Genomic DNA, 19,744 nt, shown 5'->3' on the forward strand with positions numbered 1-19,744 from the left:
ATGATAAAAGCTGAAAATGAAGGGACCTAAGAATATGTATCTAGGTGGGCTCTATGGACACGAACTTCGCCTAGAAAATAAAAAGCTCTGTTCCTACATCCGGCCTCTCCGGCAGTGTCTCTGGCTACCTTGATGTTGAAGCGCCGCTTCTGCTCCGCATTTATGTGGCACACTCTCCGGTGTTCCTTGTACTGGACGCGCTCCTCGTCTGACTTAGGTCTGAATGGCTTGGCTGGACTGGCAGATGCCGAGGCAACCTGCAAGAAAGATTGGAAACCCCCCCTGCAAACACACGCCCACGCACCCACACACTAAAAAACAAGAAATGAAAAACAAGCAACCCCAATAACAGATGACTTTCAACTGCTAGCTGTGCTCATTTCAGACGACTTGAGTTGAAAGGCATTGAAAAAAGCTGCTCATTGAGGAAAGCGCCTTCATACTTTAAAAGTTTGAGCAGGGATGTTGTGTGATATTTTTCAGAGAACCGACAGAATTGGGTAGTTGGTCAGACAACTAAGTACGCCACAATTTCTCCGCCTGCATTATAGCCTGTCCTCGGGCGGAATTCTGAGTTGCGTCCCCTTCAAAAATGATCATTTCGCGCCTGTTTCAATCATGCAGCAGTTGCACTTGCAAGGCATCCGACCAATGACATGCACAAAAACTGCTTCTCGCCCTGCTTGTTCTGCCTCACATATGGCTCATCTGCCTCCAGCCAGTCAGGGCTCTGTAGAAGTGGACATTTTGTAACAGTTATGAAATGAACAAAACCGAGAATTTTGTCCCTGGTAGTGGTAAGTTTACAGAGGCCAGAAAACAAAGACAAAATACAAGTTCGGTTCAGTCAAAAGATAACAAACCAATCATGCCAATTTTAACGCAAACCAGAAGCAATTGAGCTAGATAATAAGCAAACTAGACGACAGAAAGGGCAACTCGTCAGCCTCTTCCCTGCCCAGCCCCAGTGACATCATGGGGAGTGGTTTTGTGCAACTGGCAGCCAGAGACCAAAGCCACTGCAACTAAACATGACTGAATGATTTTAGTGGCACCTACGGTTATACTTGATCGCTCCACCGGAATGCTAACGTAGAGTTGCCACATTGATTACTCTGCATTTAAAGGGACACTGAAGTGATATGTAAACATTGCGGGATTACTAGCGCAAATTGTAGTCCGGAGTCCCCAGGCCATGTTTCGACCACTCTGGGCGCGTTTACGCGATTTTATTTAGTAGAAAAACTAATTCGAAAACGCTGTCCTCCTCTCTTTACGCTCGCCCATTTTCTGTGGCGTTTTCGTGTGACGTCGGGAGGAGCCGAGCTCGTAATTGGCTGCGCTACTGCACGGCTCCCCGGCCTTCAGACAGAGTCAGTCGGCCCAGCGTTTCGTCCGCCGGCCGCCGACGGGTCGTCGCAATTCGTTCGCTCAGTTGAAACGAAGCCAGGACACGTTTGTGAATGGAAGAATGTGCCTTTCTTTACTTGGTTAGTTTGGGCACTGTATCTAGCTCCAAGTCAAGGTCGCTTCACACAAGTGCTGCACAAGCACACATGCGACGCTTCGCTGGCTGGTACGTACGCCAGTAGGAAAATATAAGGCCTCTTGAAGGCGGGAGAACAGTCAGCGAAGTCAATATAGGTACTAAGGAAATAAAATCAACTGATATTTTTACCCTACAGCGTAAAACGAGGGTGTGGGAAAGCACTTTTTTTGCGCTGGGCGAACAAGCACAGCGGCCAGCAGCACGACTACGCATCTGCGAACGCTTTTCGGTCTAAGAAATGCAATTGCTAGACGTGAGGTATTGTGGAAACTTGGGGGATACTTACTGCACGAGCGCAAAACAACAAATAGTCACCTAAGCTGCTTGGAATGCTAAAACTAAATAAAAGTGCAAACTGGTTATACATTATATACCTTATATTTCCAAGGTCGGCAGCGCTCGCCCGTGGCCGAGTGGTTTGTAGCGCTAGGTATGTCAGCGCAAGTGTTTTGCAAGTCACAAGTTCGAATCCCCGCGGGTACGTGCTTTTTTTTATAAGTCAACTTTTTCGTTTTCCGCCGATGTTTTCTATACTGAGTTCACCTTTTTTTGGGCGGCAACGTTCATTGCTCCACGAACTAGTTCACAGAACGCGCGCAGGCTGGCACTGGCGCGCTAGCGAGTTCTCGTTGGCGTGCTGTTGCCATAAGCACCGACTGCTTGCGGGCAGTGGGCACAGGCCAGAATCAACAGACCCTTGGCCTGGTGCGAACACGCTTTTTACGATACAGGCATGAGTGACGCAAGCTGCAAATATGGGGGAAAAGCGCATGGCATTTGAGCGTCTGCGGGGACGCGGAGGGCGTTCATGCACTGCGTAGGCCTCGGCTAGTGAATGCTACGATTCCAAGCCGTCCTGGGAGGCTTATCTTATGCATTTTACAGCCGACAACATGGCAGAAGCGCGGTACGATGATTACTGAGATATTGAGAATGCCCATCCAACAACGCCATTGGTTGTGTTTTACAGAACCGAAACCGAAACTTGTTTGATTGCTAACCTTGGGCATCGTCCAATCACGGTGCCCCCTCCTCCCAACGTCACAGCCTTAGTTGGTGCGGCCGCCGCAAACCGCGCACGGTAGTTTTTCTTCTTTCGCGCTTTGTAAAATAATTACCGATTTGTCAACCGAATAAACGATGAAAAGTGTGCTAATTTGAGCCAGTCTACGCAGTGCAAGCAAAAACGGGAGCTTGACAAATTCACTTCAGTGTCCCTTTAATACTTCGCCAATGGCATCACTGCTGACATTAAATAGTGAGAAATTTTAAACGTTCAAAATACTTTTGATGTGCTTTTATTAGAGCAATGTCGTTGAAGGCCAGAATGGAGTTGAGTGGGTATGTGTGTTGTTGCCACAGCCCCTTCGAAACAAAGCTGGCTCCAAGTTGAAGATCACACAAATTATTAGGGAGAAGTAAGCTGTACTTAACAAAGCACTGTGCTAGATATCAAGTTATCAGTATACTAGCAGTCTATGACAATGGTGTTTAAAATAGAGAGCTCGCATTATCAAAGCAAATTCCCAGTTCATAAAAATAACATTCAAAATAAGCAGCTCACATGACATCCAAATGAAAATTTTAGCAAGCTAGGTGCTCATAAAATGTTCTATACAGGTGTGTATTAGAGTGCCAACAAACTTCCTTACGGGAACATCCGCAGCCTTGGCTTGTGGCACAACAGTAGTCGAGACAGCTGGAATGTCAACCGATGACCTCAGTCAGGCACACAGGAGAAATAGCAAGGGTGACGAAACACAGTGATCAGGTAACCAGAAATGCTAAATGACTTTTAAACAAGTGACCAGCCTCTGGCACGCATTATAGGTAAAGAGGAAAGCCACGTGCTGTGTCTGGTGCAACATAGGGCAAAATTGCAATGCACTAAACTCCACATTGTTCTTCAAATACATCAGCCTTTTCCAGAAAAGCTGTTAATCGCACCAACACTTAATTCTATCAAGTAGCCCCTCACATCCACTCAAAAGACAATGACTGCTTGCCATGGTTGGCTTATCTCCCAATTTCTAGCTTGACACACATCAGCAACTTTTCTAGGGGCGAAGCACTTTAGGGGCTCGGGTTGTCGGCGTCTCATGTCCTCGTCATCGCATTCTCATGTGGTCATGGTACTAAAATACCAGGACACTCGTTTTTCGTTTGCGCTTGCTTGCTTGCTTCTATTTCGCTCCGTACTCATTTTAACTTAAAAATTTGCAGCTCTCCGTTTCAAATTTCACTTCTCCTCCATCTTCATAACTGGGATGTTGCGTATATTGGCACGTGCCGTGTGGCGAGAGACTAACAATCTTTGAATACCCTTATACACTGCCTGCTTTGCCCCTCCCAAATTTTCACATTAGTGGAGATGGACCAGTTTTTTTTTTTTTTTTTTTTTTAGGAAAAAGGAGAGAGGATAAGGAACCATTTAGAATCAATACCACCTAAAATCCACCTTGTAAAACGCACGGCACAAAGTACTGCACTAATCTTATGCACACGGACTGTTAACTTTCTGTGCAAAATCTGCTGCAAATATTTTTGGAGCAGGTGTTACAAGTGTTGGGCCTCATACACTCAAGTGTGCACATGAATTCCAACGGTCAAGATAGCCCCGATTCCAAGCCACCTGCCATTGAACGCACGATGAGGAGTGGCTTGTACTCACTTGCGTTGAGCTGCTTGGATGGAATTATGGACACAGATGACGGCATGATGGACGCTGAGCCAACAATCAGGTTGCGCTGGAGGTTGTTTGTACTGGAGATCTGGAAACGGATCCGAGGTTGCACAATGAAGCATCTATACGCTGGGCAGCACTCTGCCATATAGCCTAGGCTTTTATCTACGAACTCATTCACTAACATTTTCAACCGCTGGTGCAAACAAAACAGTAAGGAGGGAGGGCTCACCGCAGACAGCGTGACGGGGGAGATGACAAAGGTCTGTGGCTGTGTGGCCGTAACAGGCAGCGAAGGGGCCACGGAGTTGATGATGGTCACTGTGGCGGGTGTGGAGGCCGTGCCAGTGCTGTGGGCAATGGGGCTTGCAGCGGTCGCCGGCTGGGCCTCCCACGAGAAGCTGTTGCCTGTAAGAGAGGGGGGGGGTGCTGTTTGTCACACCGCCTTCCCAGCAACCCACACATGCTCTTCTGAAGAACACAGGCCAGCAGATGCTACGTGCCAATAGAAATGTTTCTCCATCCGCATATCCTTTTGGGGAGGGAGGCACTGATCCGATGCTTAATTTATTTGCATTAAATAAGTGATTCAGCACGCACAAGGTTGTTAATTAAAGGTGCTCACGATTATTCCACAACAGTGGTGCTCAAACGTTTGTCACTTCTGAGTACCAAACCTGATAATACAATATTTTCCATGGCACAGCGCGTAGCTTGGTTGTTTGATGGGCGAGGTGTTCATAGTTGGAAACCAGCCAGGGGCAGCGCAAATACTTTTTTCAGTCACAAATCATGTCAGTAGCTGATCACGTCACACCACCTATGTTGGCCACTCTCTCCATCTAACCTCGTTTAACCCTCCACCTAACTTCGTTTAAGGGGGGACGTGGCAAGTAAAACGACTTTTTTATTTATGGACCAAACTGAATCAAATTAGCAGCATTTATGTAGTTGACCATTCTAACAACAAAACTGAAATCAGTTTAAAGATACCATCTATACTTTTTGAGTTAGGAGACTAATTACCTGAAACTTGCAATCAGCATAATTAACTAATTAGGCAAGAAGTCAACTACATTTTTACAGCAGTGTGATCAGAAATGCCTATCCTGTGCAAGGAAGCTATTAGATTATTGCATTATATTCATTAGGCATAAAGAAAGAACAAGAAAAGTTTCACCTTCCTTTCGAAATCAGAAATAGTCTCATGCCAAAAGGAAAGTGAAACTTTTGTCTTTCTTTTTGGATGCCTAAAGGAGATAATGCAATAATCAAATAGCTTCTTATCACAGAATGGACCTTCCTGGTGATGCTGACATAAAAATCTTGTTGAGTTCTTGCCTAATTAGTTCATTAATCTTGCGACAGCTCTGTGAAGGTAATTAGTCTGGTAACTCAAAAAGTATAGAAGATATTTTTAAACTGATTTAAGTTTTGTTATTAGGTCAGTGAACTACATAAAATCTCCTAATTTGACTTAATTTGGTCCATAATTAACAAAAATAGTTTTACTTGCCACGTCCCCCCTTAACCTTCCACTCAATCATCCATTCAGCTCTCCGATGAGAATGGTGGGTAGGTAGCCTAGGGACCCGCCAAAGTAAATGTCCATGTACCATTCACATAAAGTGTGCAGAAAGAGCACTTGATAGTCTAAACCAACTACGGTGCGCATTATAATGCAGCCGCAATTCCTGTACGTCAAACAGCAAGCTTGAATTTTTCTTGAACTAGGTTCAGCGCAGCATGGCGTCACTCTGGCAGCCGATTCATCCCGGTGACCGTGGGCATGCGACCGTACCCGAAGTGAGGAGCTGAGTGAGCACAGCACTCTGCTGCTGCTGCTGCTGCTGCTGCAGGGGTGGAGACACCGAGTTGGATGGCACAGATCCCGGCAACGAGGACACCGACACCGAGAGCTTGGGAGTCAGCCGCTGGGGCGGTGAGCTCACTCGGGGGAGCTGGCTCAGGGAGGCGGCCTGCTTGGTGCTCGCCGTCGCAGCAGCCGTGGGGGCCCCCTTGGTGCTGCTCTGCGGTGTCGACATGCTGCGGGACCGGGTACGGCTCTTCGGCTGCTGCACGGGAAAAACGCAGCCGCCTCTTTTTCTTTCCATCCCACAGTCCAGAAACGGCGACAAAGGGAAGGCGCTGTCTTATTCGGCCATCTCCCAGAACAGAGGACACCACACATTCCTGTCGAGGTGGACAACTTAAGGAGACTGATTTGATTGATTTGATTGATTGTAGGGTTTAACGCGTCGACGCAACGTAGGCGATGAGGCGCGCGGTAGTGGAGGGCCCCGGATTAATTTTGACCTCCTGGGGATCTTTACCGTGCGCCAGAATCTCATACACACGGGCGTTATTGCTTTTCGCCTCCATCAGAAAAACGGCCTTCGCAGCCGGGAATCGGACCCGCACCACTGCGGCGGGTAATTAATAAGACAGACAAAATTGTTCACCTCGACACAAGAGCTACCCAAACATTTGCAGTGAGAAAGTAAACACAGAATGCAATGGCAATAAAACAGAAAAACAACATTAGAAACACATTTTGCTTGTTACGACAATAAAACAGAGGCCCTGAGCAACTTACCACTGTACTTATGTCGATTTGAGTTTCCCCAATTTTTCACTTGGCATAAGGTAAGCATTTTACGTGCCGAAGCTACACTTCAGCTCTGATGTGCACTGCAGTGGAGGGCACTAGATTGGTTGAGACCCCCTGGAGATCTCGACCCGCGCCATATCTCTTGTCCCATTAGGCAGCGAGGAATCCGCAACTTCATGCTCAGTATACCTCAGCCACTCAGTCATCCCTGCATTGGACTAAAGTTATGGGAAGCAAGCACTCCCCTGCACTGCCCTGCTGGGTGTGTAAACTATGAATCGCTCCTGACTAGGCGGGTATTTTTTATTCAGGAGGGCGGTCACGAGTTCTCGACAGTTTGAGTCATAGTCGGCTTGGTTTGAGCAAATTCTCTTAAGCTGGTAGGCTTGGCTGTAAGGTATTGCTGTCTTGCAGTGTCTGTAATGGCTACTTTGGAAGTACAAATACTGCCGCGTGTCTGTCGGTTTTCTATAGCGTATAGTTTGAAGTCGACCTCGGGAGGTGGTAACGGTGACGTCCAGAAAATTTACACTGTGTTCCGAATAGGAATGAGCAAGGGAAATACTAGAATGGGCTAGGTTAAACGCCTCAATGAAGGTGAGGAGCTCCGCATCCCCGTGTTGCCAGATTATGAATATGTCATCAATATAACTTTTATAGTACAGTGGCTTTAAATTTTGGGTGTCAAAAAAGTTTGATTCGAGGCGGGCCATAACGATATTGGCGTAGTTAGGTCCGATTCGAGGTGTCAAGTGCTACATAATCAACAAACAAAGCTTCTGGGCAAAATAAAGTTTCTTCGACTCTCCTCTCTTCTGCGGACACTTAGTGCACACCACTGCTCCAAGGTTTGTGCATGCCAAGACGAATTGACGGTTTCGTTCACAGTAGTAAAGTAGTAATTATACCAGAATCGCATTCTACAACTGATGCTGGCCTTAGCCGTATGATGCCTTGTTCCCTAACACTTTTAGGCCAGCTGCAAGTTTGTCAGGTCACCAAGAAAGCTCGTGCACCACGCAGTCTGCAAGCTACATATGAGAACTGGCAAAAATTTCATGCACAATGTCTACCGCTCCTTAGCGAGTTAATCTTAAGACAGTTCAGCTCAAAAAAATGTTGGAAGCAGTCGCTACAAACTACTTCTCGTATCCACGCTAAATTCGAAAACGGCAGGATGCTTAGTTTACAGGGTGATAAGCATTTAGAACGAAACTAACTCCACACCACTCGATTAAAAGTGAATGAAAAGCTTTTTTGGCAGCACTGGCAATAGCTTTCACTGCCACCATGACTGTGCATGGCAAGTCAATCAGGCATTCCTGGAGACTAAAAAAAAAATTGTCCCTTAATGGCAACAAATGTTTTGGTGTTTGCCCTGTGTATCCATATCTTGCCTTATGTTGAGCCCTGTCTTTCAGCTCTAACAGTATGTCTTCAGTATCATTTAACCAACAAGCCCAACCTTGTGCCCTCAATTCAGTCATGGCAGACTGACTCGGTAGCGATATACTTCTGGAAACTTTTTGTAAACAATAGTGAACATCTCTGAAGGGCAACCAGGCTGCATACAAAACTGCCTGACGGCTTTGGAAGCCGCTGCAATGCTTGCATCACCTTGTTGCTTCCAATGTTGTGCAATAAGACCTTGCAGATAAGACCTTACAGGCAGACTGCCTGGCGGCAACGCCAGTGACAGAGACGGAAATTCGTGAAGCCCTTAGAAAAATGAAGGCCAAAAAATCATGTGGCCACGATGGCATCCCTAGCTTCATTGTTAAGGGCTGCGGACCGATACTTACACCCTTATTGAGACGCATCTTCAACCTTTGTATAAAATCTGGAGTCTTTCCAACCACTTGGAAACACTCAATTGTTGCACCCATATTTAAGTCTGGCGACCCTTCCCTTGTGGTCAATTATCGACCTGTGTCACTGATTTGCTCTCTGTCCAAAGTTCTGGAGCTTATTTTGTACAGCCGTCTCTACTCTTACTTCTCCCAGAAGCTGTGTACACAACAACATGGCTTTATTCCTCATCGTTCACCTGTGACAAATCTGTGTGCTTTTCTTAGAAAAGTGGTCCCTGCAGTGCATTCAAGACACCAAATTGATGTAATCTACTTTGATTTGTCAAAGGCATTCGACACTGTGTCACACTCCTTGCTGTTACAGAAACTGGACAACTATGGAATATGTAAGATGTACTTGATGCTTTTTGAAAGTTACTTGTCTAACCGTACAAACGTTGTGCGAGTTTCGGGCTGTTTCTCTGGTGAATTTCGCTCAACTTCTGGAGTGCCTCAGGGAAGCAACCTGGGCCCCTTGTTGTTCTTGATTTTTATCAATGACTTGGCTGAGCGCATGCAACACTCTGAAACGCTCCTCTTTGCTGATGACATTAAGATCTTTCGGCCTATAGACAGGGCTAGCGAGTGCTCTCTTCTACAAGATGACATCAACACCGTGTCAGCATGGTGTTCAGCAAACATGCTTCGCATCAACCCATCAAAGACCGATGTGATATCATACCATCGTCGACAGGTGCCGATTCAATTTTTGTATAAGCTGCATGGGGGTTCCATTGCTCGAGCGTCAACAGTGCGGGACTTGGGTGTGCACATTGACTCATCACTAAGTTTTAAACACCACATTGAAAAAACAGCCAGCGATGCAATGAAATCCCTTAGACTCGTAACACGTGTCACGAAAGAGTTCACTGATCCTACCTGCTATTTGTCCCTGTTTCGGGCTATTGTACGTTCCCGGCTAGAGTACTGCTCGGTTGTATGGAACTCTGTTCCTCAATACTTGTCACTGTCTCTGGAACGAGTCCAGATGAGATTTGTTAGAATCTATTATGATCGTTACCTTTTCAGGAAAATATATTACACGTATGACAGAATACTCGACCACACTGGATTAAGCAGACTGAGTGACAGAAGAACACTCCTCGATATGTGCTTTCTTCACAAGCTCATTCATGGAGCTGTTGACTCTGCCGATTTGCTAACTTCCATCAATTTTCATGTCCCCACACGATGCCGTTCCTCGCCGCTATTTTATCCTGACGTCAATCATAAAAGTCCTGTCCAGAGAATGCAACTCCTTTACAACTCACTTGAAGTGCCTGATCTGAGTATCTTTGATCGTTACAGCACTTTTGTGCAAGCTGTTAAAAATTCATCTAAAGCCTGAGTGTGTACTTATGTGTTGTAAAATCAGGCGAGTCAGCCATGTAATGCTTGTTCCACTGAGGTTATTTTCATTTCTCATGCTCTTTTTTCGCTATGGTACACATCTTCTGAGTGTGTTCTGAGTGTCTTCTTTTGCGTTGTAGAATCGTGTGAGTCAGCCTCATAATGTTTGATCCATTGATGTTATTTTTACTATACTCTTTTTTTCCCATTGTACACATCTCCCTTTTCTATCCTTTCCCTTGTTTCTTCTGTGCACCACGCTGAAGGCGTCATGCTGTTTGTGGGCACTTATCTAAATAAATAAATAAATAAATAAATAAAAAAAAGAAAAAAAAAAACGGACACATTCATGGCCCAGGCCGTATTGCCAAAGGGTGCAGGCATGACGCGATCTGATCAGCTGAAAAATAAGCTGCCCGTGTCTGCCAGCTGAGCCGACTGGCTGTTTGCCAGATATAAACTTTATCTTGTCACTGAAAATGGTGCCAGCCGCACTAAGATTAGTCGGCCGATTGTGCTCGAACAGGGGCTAAAATGAGACGCACACTATCTCCTCATTGTGCATGCACCTGCCTACGGAGCAAGAAACTACTTTCCGCCATGCAGAACAAACATAACGGCCCTGCTTCACTGCTGCAGTCGGAATTCTATTCCTGGGTCTGTCCACAGACACTTGAAGGAAGAGGGCAGAGGTGAACTGAACTTGCGCAAGAGCTTTAACCCTTCATTTAATCCTCCTGTTCGTAACTTGGCCCTAGATTTCACGTGACGAGATACTTCACGGGAGACTCACATGCTTGAAGTAAAGAAATCAGAAAACGATAACTAATTTTTCAAGTTTTTTTTTCTTCCCTCGAATTTAGAGAGTTTGCAGAATGTATTTCTGCAACAGTACCATTTTTTGACAAGTACTTATTTAGCTAAAAAAATTTTAGAATCGTTTCTAAGATAGCGTTCGAGTTTTCAGCTCACAACCCGTGCCATTATGGCCACAGGCTGCGTAAAAGATAATTTTTTTTCTGCACCGAATACATGTAGGATGCACACAAAAATGCACCAGGATTATGTTAATGTGGATTTGTACCCTGTCACTCAAAACACCCCAACATGTGTTACGGGGGAGTGCGTCGGAGTTGTGAAGTTGCTGCTCATGGATCTGAACTATGGAAATCCCTGAAACGTAGTTGTTACACACCACAGAGTGTGGCTTGCACAGGGGAATCCCTCAGGCATGCACGTGGGAACTGTTGTAGAGCTATTCACTGCCTACGTGCTAGACTTTGTTGTTCTCTCTCATTTTAGCTTGAAATGCATGCTCGGCCTTAAACAAGACCACAACATTCAACATTGCCCACACACCTGCGTATGAATAATTATTGTTTCGTTTGAAAGCTTACTAGTTCCCCAGAACTAGACCTTTAAGATTATAATTATCAGTTTCGAGGTTTAACTGACTGATATTTTGGAATTTTGGTAGGCACATAACACTTGCCATAAATTTTCTTCCGGCCAGCCTAAACTTCAAATGATGGTATAGTTGCATGCACTGGCCCATATAGATATACACTTTGAACCAGTCATGAACTAGAAAATTACTGAAAATTTGGGCACAGTGACATCACATAGATTTGTCAGAACCTCAAAATCTGTGCAAGGATAGGCAGATATAAGTTGCATATTTGTTTTTGTTTCAACGAAATGCACCCACTATTTAAAAACTTTCAAATTTCACGTGACAGCACATTAGTGGCGGTGCAACAGGGAGCCAACACTAAAGACATAGTAAGGTCTCTTTTACCTGTAATTTTGGTCTGCACAGAACAACTCCAGAGCAGCTCGCAGATTTTTCTATTATGAGAGCCGTTTTTACCACCCATCAACTGCTCAGAGCTGCTCTGGACAGGCAAATGAAGGAGACCGATAGGAACCAGCATGTGGAAACTAGGTTTCCACCAAGGCGTGCAGGAGAAATGAAGGAGCGACACGGTTGAAGCAGCGCATAAAGCACTCACCGTGGCCACCTTCGGCATGGCAAAGTTGACGTTCTTGCCACCGCCCATGGCCGCGTTCTCCACCGGCAGGAACCCGGCCCCGACCACTGTCCCCACGAGACCGCCGGTGGCGTACTGGCCTCCTGCTGCCTCCCCCTCCAGGCCCTCCTCCCCCGAGCTGGGGTACAGGGGCCGCTTGGACCCCTGTGCCCCCCCTTTGTCTGCCCCCACTGCGAGGGGAGACATGCCTCCGTTCAGGCCGGCATGCGGCAAGGCCGGAGGCACGGGTGCCCGCTGGAAGGACTGCAGGTCCGAGGGTGCCACGGGCGGCGGGAACTGGTTGGTGGGGGCCCGCGGCCTCAGCTTGGGTGGTGGGGGCCGCGAAGAGTGCTTGGGCGCATAATGGGGCACCTCCGCGCCAAAGGGCATGCTGGCAAGGGGAGGCCTGGGTGCCGCTGCCAGGGGAAGCTGCACGGGGGATCAGTGGCGGTGAGACTGCTGCCCCCTGTTCGTCATCAGGGCTGCAGTCCCATTTTAGACTTAAAAGCCAAGCGCACAAGACTTTCCAAAAGTGTGCTCAGCCACTGTGTTGGCCACGGTGCCCGAGAGGCTCTGTTCCTTACTTTGGCTTAAAGGCCAACTGCACTCAAAATTTCGACCGCGCGAAATCACTGTTCCTGCATAGTATGACTAAAGAGACCGCGATGTACAAAGTATGACGCCTAAAATGTGCGTAATTACACCGCAAGCGACCAGCAAAAATCGACGATTTTGAAAACGAAACTGGGCAAAACGCGGCCATTACGGGCAGGCGGAAGTGACGTATCAGCCGTCGGCATGAGCGGCCTGACAGCCTGGCCTGACGGCCTGGCCTGACGGCGCGAGGTGTGCGGACCGACCGACGCGGCCGGCTCGGCCAGCCACAAGGAGAGTGTGAGCGCGTGCGTGCGGGGGTGTGGGAGGCGCGGGGAAAAGCGAGCGCTTGTCCCGCAAGCACGACACTATTCGTGCTCTCCGACAGCAGCACACCGCGTAGGCATGATGTCACGACGATACTCGAAAAGGAGAGAACCGCACGGTTCGAAGCCTTTTCGGAGCCATGAAAGCCAGGTGTACCGGCGCGAACACGGCCGGACTGGAGAGGCGCGCGCGCGTTCCTTCTCCAGTCCTCCTCTCCAGTCCGGCCGTGGCGCGATATACGAGTTTCCCTGATTCTCCCGCTGCGAGGCAGGCCAATCGGCCTGGACGGCTGGCATGTCACTTCCGCTAAATGGCTGTTTGCGCGACACGCCGGCAGGTGCTTTGTCGTCTGCAAGGGCGGTATTTTGAGTGCCTGAAACTGAAAAACCACGCATTGCACAGAGCTACCGGTCGCGTCGCAGTAGTTCTCATGGCACCTACTACACATTTCGAAGGCAATTAGCCAGGGTGAAATTTGAATGCAGTTGGCCTTTAATAGGCAGGAATTCATTGTGCAGCCACAAGGCAAACGGATCTGACAGTTTCCATACTGCTCTGATCGAGCATGCTAGCAAAAGCAAGGCACAGTGCTGACCTTTCTTCTTGCATTAAAAGGACACTGAAGTGAATTTGTCAAGCTTCTGTTTTTGCTTGCATTGAGTGGACTGGCTCAAATAAACGCACTTTTCAGTGTTTATCCAGTCGATAAGGGGATATTTATTTTGTAAAGCCTGAAAGAAGAAAACCTACCATGTGTGGTTTACGGCGGCCACACCAACTAACAGCAGTGACGTCAATACAACGTGCTACGTGATTGGACGATGTCCACGATTATAGCTCAAACCATTTTCGGTTTCGGTTCTGTGAAACAACATGCTTGGTATCCGACATTATCGTTGGATGAGAATTCTCGATATCTCAGTGATTGGCATACCGCACTTCTGACATGTTGTCGGCTCTAAAATGTGTCAGATAAGCCTACCAGCACGGCTTGGAATTGTAACAATCACTAGCCGAGGCGTACACAGTAGATGCAGGCCCTCCATGTCACCGCAGACGCTCACATGCAGTGCGCTTTCCCCCCCTCTTTGGAGCTATCCTGGCTCGTGCCTGTATCGCACCAGGCCAAGGGTCGGCCGATTCGGGACTGTGCCCGCAAGCAGTCAGTGCATGTGGCAACACCACGCCAACGAGAGCTCGCCAGTTGTGTCAGTGTCAGTCTGCACTCATTCTGCAAACTCGTTCATGGAGCAATGAATGTTAGGGCCCAAAAATGGTAAATTCAATGTAGAAAACACTGCCCAAAAACCAATAAATCAATTTTAAAAATATTAATAATAAAAGACATGCACTTTCGGGGATTCGAACTTGAAACGGACCTTCGGGGATTTGAAACGGACCTAAGGCTCCCGACAACTCGGCCACGAGCCAGAGCTGTTAAGCGTGGAAATAGTAGAGTAGCAGACTTTTATTAGAAAAGACTTATTTGCATGGAAATATAAGGTATATACTTTACACAGGGTTCGTACAGGCTTCAAAAGCAAAAATTCAAGGGTTTTCAAGGACTTTCAAGGACCAGAAAACACATTTTCAAGGTCCCCATCTAATGTTTTATCTGGGATTATTAACTTTTTCAATGCAATGCAAAAGTTTTTTATTGCACAATACCTAAGCACACTAGTAAACATTTAGATAGGCGCTAACGGGTTCGTGAATGCCCCCCAGCTTTATTTTTTATTTTATGGTTGGTATTTAGAGCTTTTTCTTTTTTCTTGGTTCTTTGCTCAGGCTGTTTGACCCCAAGACCATTAATGTTGCCTGCATCGCCTGCTTTGTCAGCAAGAGTATCAAACTGAAATTAAATCAGCAAATGTTGCTACAAGGCAGGACGAACTATGTACACGTCCACCATCTGCACGTAAGAGCAAACGCAGATGGAGCGTATGAGGCACAGCACACATGCAATGAGCGAGCGTCCACAGACTAGATGGAAGATGCAAGATAGAGAACAGAAGCCGGCTTTCACGGGATTGTATTGCGACATTGATTGGATTGAGAAGTGTCTGTGCCCAATGTGGTTTCGTAATATGAAAATTCGCCAAACTTGTAATTTCACGTAATACACTGAAACCTGATTGTTAGAATGTTTCTTTACATTTGTTAACACCTGAAATCAATGACAAACACTTTTAAGGCCAACTGCACTCAAAATTTCGACTTCTTGAAAACCCTATTTCCGTATAGTCTGCTTAAAAAGAAAGCAACATGCAAAATACAACAGCTGAAATACGCACGTGGACGCCGCAAGCGGCCAGCAAAAATCGGCGATTTTGAAACCGAAACCGAGGAGAGCGCGGCCATTGCAGTGACGTTGCAGCCGTCCAGCGAGCGGCCGGACGGTCACCAGTTCGGGAGAATGTCTGCGCGCAAGCTCTACGCGCGCACGGGGCAGCAGAGCTCGACCGGTTCTCCCGCTGCGTGGCTGGCCAGAGGAAAAAGCCACCGTCGGCTGGAACGTCACAGGCGCGTCATGGCTGTTTACGCGATCCGCCGGCAGGTGCAGAGTGGTCTGCGGCGGAGCCTTTTTAAACGCTTCTGACTGATTAACGAGGCGTTTCACGGGGCTACCACTTGTGTCTCAGCTTATTTGGGGGTACTTACTACGCATTAAAAACAAATTTGGCCGAGGTGAAATTTGAGTGCAGTTGGCCTTTAAATCCTTGTAAAAAGACAGGGCCATTGGTTCTCTCCAGAAAAATCAAGGGTTTTCAAGGACCGTTTAAAAATTCCAGGGCTTTCCAGGCTTTGAAATTGTCACTTCTAAATTTAAGGGTTTTCAAGGTTTTCAAGGACATGCGCGAACCCTGTGTATTATAGCCTGTTTATACTTTCATTTAGTTTCAGCATTCCCAGAAGCTTGGATAGCTACCATATTTACTCGCGCAATGAACCCCCCCCCTATTTTTTTTCAGAAAATTCAGCATGAATTTGGGGGGCGGGTTCATTATGCGGGAAAAAGTTGAAACAGATACTTAAAAGCTTAAATTTCATACAATAAAGGTGCTAAGCAAAGTGCTGTCAAAACCTCGCCTTTCAAGTAAGAACGCGGAAATAATGTTGTAACCAAATTTCTTCTTTTAGTCACAACATGCTGGTAGCCTTCTACTCGCCATGGAGCTATCCTCCTCACGAAAGTCGCTTGCGGCTTCACATTCGTTGTCGGGCCACAGCGCATCGTTTTCAGTGCCATCAAGGCACTCTAAAACTTCTCTTTCCACACCGGGAAGCTTCGCTTCTTTGGGCCCACAAAACACATGGTGATTCCATTTTCATCGTCCAAACCTCTTGTTTCCGCCAATAGTGCTGGCCAGCCGCGCTGTTTAGATGTGCTGCAGCGCATGCTCCACCACCTTCAGTTTAAAACTGGCTGTGAAGCTCACGTACTGGCCCATCGTACGCCACGCATCACGAGCACAAAAAAAATCCCTGAACAACAAAACCATGGAGCATAATTGCAAGTCGCGGAACAGCACGGAGCAGAGTAGTGTGAAGTACGTTTGATGCTCTGTACACACACACACAGCACTTTCGTGGAGCCATACACAAGGAAGTTTGTTTTGTGTTTAGCAAGTGGCGCTCCACAAGTGCACATATTTTAAATTGTGAGCCACGACACTCGCGCTCCCGTCTCCGGCTACTATTGAGATTTTTTCTGCTGGAATGCTTTTTTAGCGTTTCTGCCAAAACTGTGGTGTGATGTCAAGTTACTGCAACCGTCAATGGCATCAGCTACCATGCCGAGATAAGAACATATTAAACAGTACCTTTCTATTCTCACTGCCTTTTTCATGAGCAAGGTAATAAGAAAGTAAATTCTCAAGAAGAAAAGTGGGGGGAGGTTTAATACGCCAGTGGGTTCATTACGCGAGTAAATACAGTCGAATCCCACTACAACGAAATTGACGAGACGTGCAAAAAATTTCGTTGAAACGAAAATTCGTTGAGGCGAAATCTGCCCCAACCTGCACGGCAGGGCAAGAAAATTAGCCCCGTATAGTTCTGAAACATTGGCAGCATAATACAATGTTTAGAAAAAGGAGTGACGCGCAGTAACGTCACGTTTATTGAGATAAGAAACATACTAATGGTTATCTGTTTTTTTCCCAGCACACAAAGAGTGCGATACTGAGGAGAAGGGGAGAGGCAAAGAAATGCAGGCGCAAAGCGTATTGCTGTACAACAAAGCGTTTCCACCTAGCTGATTACTTGCAGATAGCTGCTATGGGATAGAAAGCCCCCCCATCCCCCCTTGCTTGTGGCAAAAACGGTGCCGTTATCTTATCCTCTGACTAGCAGGGCAGCAACTGACCTTGGCAGGCAAGCTACGCTTGCTGCTTGCTTTTAAAGTGACCGTGCGCTCACGACTAAGATAAGATGCCATGGGTGTAAGACTAAACACGAAAACATTGTTTATGTTTTTGACTTTGAAGAATTGTAGAAGGAAAACTGCAAGGACAGCTGCTCATAACACGTACATGACGGTGCTGCGCCAGCAGCAGAGTACATTCGCGTGATTTCAACTAGATACGGATTGGCTATAGCTCTGGCTTGGCAAACCTGGCTTGCGCCTCATGTAAAGACAGCCCGCCACATCGTTATCACCATCAAACAATGGCGTCTACCTATGAGTTTGTTTTTTAAAGACAATAGTCTTTCTTGGGCAACTTAAACCCAGAAATTTTGGTCTGTCTGTCTCTCTTTCTGTGACTCGATTCAGCCACCCGGCCAAAGCAAAACGTACACTGCGCAATAGTCTTATATACTCACAGCCAAATGTGAGCGTCTAAGCCCGGTTTATATGTTCATACTTGTCAACTTTGTTGAACATGAACAAGACATTATGCAAATATAAGACCGAAAATTCATACACAAGAGATATTTACAGTGTTCCTTTATTAAAAAATTCATGGATGCTTGGTTTTTCGATAGCAAATGATATTCTACATCTACTGCAGAAAACCAACCGCCGCCTGCTGTTGCCCACGCCACCTACAGGAAGCATATGAAAAATCACGCGGCAACAGCAACGAAAGGTTCCACTAGGTAGGTTCCACGTTCTGCTAGGAACGCACGTGAAGGACGGCCACACAGTTCTAGAAACCTTCAAGTTGGCCACCTCGATTCACGCGCGTCTCCGCCATACTGCAGCGCTGGCATCAAGGAACCCGGCCTGTAGCAGTGGAACGCGGTAAATTCAAATCGCCTTGAGAAAACCCTTGGTGTGTTTACCTTGGGATGAACGCGACGGTACAAGAACAGCATGCGAGGTTAGTGGGAAAGCAAAGGAGGGGATCTCCTTTGCAAATGTCTACAAACACTATTGTCTTTTGACGACATTTGCAACGGAAGGAGCAGATACACGGCCAATTTTTTGTTTTGGGTGGCAGTGTGGGTGCACCGCGCATGTTTTTGGTGAAACTAAGCGTCCTGAATGTATAAAAAGTTACAGATAGCTGGTGCTATGCTTATTTTATTGTGAAATAATTGTTCAAACCCAGCCCAAATCCTCGAAAATTTCGTTGAAGCGAAAGCAAGCCAGGCAAATGGTTCGTTGTGGCGAGGACTTTGTTGCATTGTCTTATATGGCTAGCCGACGGGGAATTGGAAATATTTCGTTGAAGCGGAAATTTCGTTAAAGCGGACTTCATTGTAGCGGGATTAGACTGTACGGTATTTCTTGAATAGCGCTTTTGCAGTAAGTGTCCCACAAATTCCCACGAATATCTCATCTATAGCGACTGCATTCCTTAGGCTCTTAGAAAAGCAATTGCAAATGTGTGGTCATGCTGCTAGCTGCTGTGGTAGTTCACCCAGGGCAAAGAGTGCTTCCTGCACCTCGGTTTTAAACTTTAAATGAAAGTTTCAGTTGATTTTAATCTCTTTGTACCTATATTAACTTCACTGACTCTTCTGTCACCTTTAATCGGCCTTAAGCTTTTCTATTAGCGTACCAGTCAGTGAAGTGTCGCACGTGCGCTTGTGTAAAGTGACTTGGCCTTGGAGCTTGAGACAGTCTACAAACCAACAAACTGAAGGCACATTTTTCCAGGCACAAGCATGTCGTGGCTTAGTTTCAACTGAGCAAACGCACTGTGACGACCCGCCAGCCGCTGGCCAACTAAGCGCTGGGCCGACTGATTCTGTCGAAGGGTCGTGCAGTAGGTGCAGTAGAGCCGTGCAGTAGCGCAGTCAAGCAAAGCGATCTCATTTTCACGTCATACGAAACTTCATCGGAAAGTGGCAAGGAGGATGCAGAGCGGAGGAGAGCCCTTTCGAATTGATTTTTATAGTGAATAAAGTCACATAAATGCAGCAAGAGTGGTTGAAACATGGCCTCAAGACTCCAGCCTACAATTTGCCCTAGTAATCCCGTAATTACAAATCACACTCCAGTGTACCTTAAACACTGCTTGCTACTGTGGTTCAAAAAATCTGGAATCAGTGCCAAACACCATCTTGCAACATGGCAGAAGTCGCCATGGAGTGGTCAAACATTGCAGCTCAATAAGGAATTTTGGCTTGAAGATAAGAGCAGTTAAAAACAGGACACAACAAGGAAGAACGACAACAGAGATAGAGTACACAAGAGGGTCATTCCAACGTAATGCCTCATTTGTTTGTCTGTACATGCCAATAGTTAGATCCGGATGCTGGTGGTGTTGGCACCACGGTTGAGCCTTTCTGCTAATG

At 46.6% G+C, this 19,744-nt stretch overlaps 1 protein-coding gene across 3 annotated transcripts in view; it reads right to left on the reverse strand.

Moving 5' to 3' along the window:
- Mondo (MLX interacting protein mondo) overlaps positions 1-19,744 on the reverse strand; it is a 53,326-nt gene that overhangs the window by 13,331 nt on the left and 20,251 nt on the right. For 2 of the 3 annotated variants that reach the window (XM_077676164.1, XM_077676166.1), the window contains 6 exons: positions 12,056-12,502; positions 6,034-6,307; positions 4,465-4,640; positions 4,221-4,320; positions 3,202-3,248; positions 129-257 (listed from right to left, as the gene is read on the reverse strand). In XM_077676164.1, coding sequence (XP_077532290.1) covers positions 129-257; positions 3,202-3,248; positions 4,221-4,320; positions 4,465-4,640; positions 6,034-6,307; positions 12,056-12,502 — 1,173 coding nt within the window. The remainder of the gene's footprint in view (positions 1-128; positions 258-3,201; positions 3,249-4,220; positions 4,321-4,464; positions 4,641-6,033; positions 6,308-12,055; positions 12,503-19,744) is intronic. The other variant, XM_077676165.1, reaches the window with a different exon arrangement.

Source organism: Haemaphysalis longicornis, unplaced genomic scaffold (assembly GCF_048455015.1).
Source record: "Haemaphysalis longicornis isolate Haplotype H1 unplaced genomic scaffold, Haemaphysalis longicornis Haplotype H1 scaffold_7, whole genome shotgun sequence".
NCBI classification, from domain to species: Eukaryota; Metazoa; Arthropoda; class Arachnida; order Ixodida; family Ixodidae; genus Haemaphysalis; species Haemaphysalis longicornis.